General features: G+C 36.4%; 1 protein-coding gene across 1 annotated transcript; it reads right to left on the bottom strand.

Moving 5' to 3' along the window:
* Positions 1 to 489: 489 nt before the first annotated feature.
* On the bottom strand, positions 490 to 3,217 carry LOC112468476. The gene is made up of 5 exons (XM_025037672.1): positions 2,875 to 3,217; positions 2,174 to 2,250; positions 1,850 to 2,048; positions 1,182 to 1,767; positions 490 to 1,100 (listed from the first exon to the last, which is right to left on the bottom strand). Exons 1-5 carry the CDS (start codon positions 2,927 to 2,929, stop codon positions 1,070 to 1,072), a joined length of 948 nt encoding a protein of 315 aa, XP_024893440.1. The 5' UTR covers positions 2,930 to 3,217; the 3' UTR covers positions 490 to 1,069.
* Between the last annotated feature and the right edge of the window lie 6 nt (positions 3,218 to 3,223).

Below are 3,223 nucleotides of genomic sequence, written 5' to 3'. Positions count from 1 at the left end.
GAGAGTTTGCACAGCGTTTACACGAGCGTTTGCAGGAGTTCGTTGAGCATTTAAAAACGGTCAGTAAAGCGTTTGTAAAGCGGAAATTATATATATGTGTATATATATATATATATATATATATATAATTTTGCATCGTTAATAAAATGCTTGCGGAATCTTTATTAAAAATACTGGCTGGAATATATGCAATTTTTACCGTTGCAGTACCGCTGAATGTTGTTTTTGGCGCAAAGGACCAAATAGGTTTACTCAGACTTTCGTTCTTATATAAAATGTATATATACATGTATATATGTACATAATAATGTATAAATGTGTATATATACATGTATATAAATATTATATAAATGTATATATACATTTTATGTTATAACAAAAGTCTGAATAATCTTACTTGGTCTGTCCTTTGCGCCAAAAACAATATTCAGTGATACCGCAACGATAAAAATTGCATCGTATATTCCAGCTAGTATTTTCAATAAAAGTTATACAAGCATTTTATTAATGATACAAACAATTAATATTATAATTGAGCCGATCGCACCTACTTTGTGCAAAAATCTCGTCGAGGAGCGAATTTCGTGCGCCGCAACAGAAGATCATCGTACGAGATGCGCCTAAAGAGGATCGGATTGCTCGTAGATTTGCGAGAGTAGCTGCAGAAGAGGCTGGATTTGAAGTAGAAGGTCCAATGAACGAAACAAGGATATGTCAGATTAGCGGTAAGTAAGAAAAAGTCGTTTTTCTCAAAACGACACTTTTCTAAACGGTGTATCTTTGTTAAACGGATAACTTTGTTATTACATTTTTTAAGCATTAATGGACGATTTGGCGTAAAATCGCATTTGGTGTACAATTCGCATCTGAAAACTACCTGCTTTTTCGTGCCGTCACAGTAGTCTAACCCGTTGAGCATTTCACAAGCGTTAACTGTTGTCATTCAAATAAACGGTGTAAAAATAAGCGTTTGATTTGTGAACGTTCAATAAATACAATTATGTGAAAAAATATCATTTATTATAAAAAAAAAACATCAAGTTAGGCACTAATCTTATGTTATATGACGTTAAAGATTTGTAAATGTGGTTGCAGTAGTCCTGAAAACAAGAGAAAAATGTTAAGGACAAATTAATAATATATTTAACAAAATTATACTCAAATTTAATAGTACATAGTACTCAACATGTTGAAATCCCATTGGTTCTGCTTCTGATGTTGGTGGCGGAATTAAATAACGTGACTGCAAATTATCTACGTCTTGGTACTGCTGTAATGACAGCTCTGATGAGATCGGGTCGTGGTGTGATGGCTGCTGCGGTAGTTGTTGCTGAGACTGTAAATTATCGACATGTTGGTACAGCTGCAATGATGACGGCTCTGTTGAGATCGGGTCGTGGTGTGATGACTGCTGCGGTAGTTGTTGCTGAGACTGTAAATTATCGACATGTTGGTACTGCTGCAATGATGACGGCTCTGATGAGATCGGGTCGTGGTGTGATGACTGCTGCGGTAGTTGCTGCGATGACAGTGGCTGTCCTCTTCTCTTATAATTTCGTTTCGGCGCGGTGGATTCATTTCGCCTGCGCTTAGGGGCGTTTCTCACGTTGGCGCCTCGAGAGCCACTCTGCATATCATAAGCCCGATCCGCGAGATAAGCGGGGAGTGCATTCACATACTTTTCCACTTCTGCAGGTGAGTATTTTGAATGCAGCTGCCCACTGTTACCCCGAATTGTCTGTTTGATAAGCCAATTACGGTGCAGAACTGTAAAAACAAAAAATCTATTCAGTATATACTCTAAAATTATCATATGATTTTAAAAACTCTATGTCAACCAGTCACATACACTTGGCCACCATGAGGAAGTTTTGAGAAAACTTCTCGTTCTCAGAACATTTGCTGCTAATTCGCATCCTCATACAATGTGCTTTATCTCCAAAGACTCCTTTGAGCAGAGCATATGCCCAGTCAGCGTGGCTCTCTTCCACATTTATCAATTTACTATAAGCAGCTTTGAAGCAGAAAACTTCATCTCCAAGAGGTACCTGCATGGTTGGGAAGAACACATAAAGTTAATAAAATTAGAATAATTAGATGAATGGGAAGTAAATCAAAAGTCTGTCACAGACGAACTCCTTTAACCTCACTCACGGAGTGGCAATTCACTCACCTTTTCCTCTGTATCTAATGAAGCACCACTGCTGGAAGCTAAACTGGCAGAAGATACTAAAGACGGTGGCCGTATTCCTATATAGGATGTTATATTTGATATATAACATAAATAACAAGTGGAGCATTATATTGCATAATAACCTTTGCATGTTGAAGTGAATCGTGTAGTTCACATCAACGTTTTCCAGACCTGTTACGTTTCGATGTCTGAGGCAATCATGTATTATATTTCTTGCATCATACATTATGATTTCAACAGTTGTCACACCCTACTTCCATGAAAATATCACAACCAGCACTCAAGTAAACTTTGTAATTATAGCCGTCTTGGAAAGTGTGCTAATTTTTTTATTATACCGTGCGTTAAAAATAAAGCGTCACAATTTTGCTTCTCGGAAACCTGGTACTTTTCAGAAAAATTGCTCAGACAAGAGTTATCTAATTTCAGGGGACAATTTTTCTTAAAAGTGCTGTGTTTCCGAGATAATTAGTAATGGTTTATTTTGAACACCTAGTATATACTTTTCTAAATTAGTATTACTGTTATTATTTATTATTACCAATATATGTACATGTAATATATTACTTTACTTGTAAGACTAAGTCAATATTAATATGATAAATATTCAATATTTTCATTTTCGGGTAAACTGTTCAACCAATGTTGCACATATTGCGGATAAGGTTGTGGAAACTTACTCATCCAGTCTTCTATTTTTGTCATTTTTCCTTCTAACTCCGCTAATTTCTCCATGTTTGCCTTTCCCACTGAGTCCAATTGCTTTTGAAATTGGTCTTGAATTTTTTCCACTTTTGCTTCAATACTTTGCAAACATTCTTGCAGAATATTTGCAATGTTCTGATCTTCCCTCACTTCTCCAGGTATATTTTTCTTCTGTTCTGCTTGCAATGCAGATTTCAATTCTGCATTCTCTCGCAACAAACACGTAATATCATCATCTTCAGTGACTGGTGCATGAGTTGTAGAACTTTCATACAGACTCCTCGATGCTAATAATTGGGCATGGACTGCATCGGTAGCCTGTTT

This window comes from Temnothorax curvispinosus, unplaced genomic scaffold (assembly GCF_003070985.1).
Source record: "Temnothorax curvispinosus isolate PA1 unplaced genomic scaffold, ASM307098v1 QBEX01018530.1, whole genome shotgun sequence".
NCBI lineage: Eukaryota > Metazoa > Arthropoda > Insecta > Hymenoptera > Formicidae > Temnothorax > Temnothorax curvispinosus.
Note: the sequence above shows the minus strand (reverse complement) of the source record. Positions and strands in the feature narration are given on the sequence as shown.

Excerpts from the sequence above, each read along its gene's own strand:
- LOC112468476 (XM_025037672.1), bottom strand. The coding sequence starts at position 2,929 with ATGGAGAAATTAGCGGAGTTAGAAGGAAAAATGACAAAAATAGAAGAC. Across the intron at positions 2,251-2,874 it reads AAAAATAGAAGACTGGATGA|GAATACGGCCACCGTCTTTA; the intron begins GTAAGTTTCCAC and ends CATCCTATATAG. Across the intron at positions 1,768-1,849 it reads CTTCCTCATGGTGGCCAAGT|TTCTGCACCGTAATTGGCTT; the intron begins GTATGTGACTGG and ends TTGTTTTTACAG.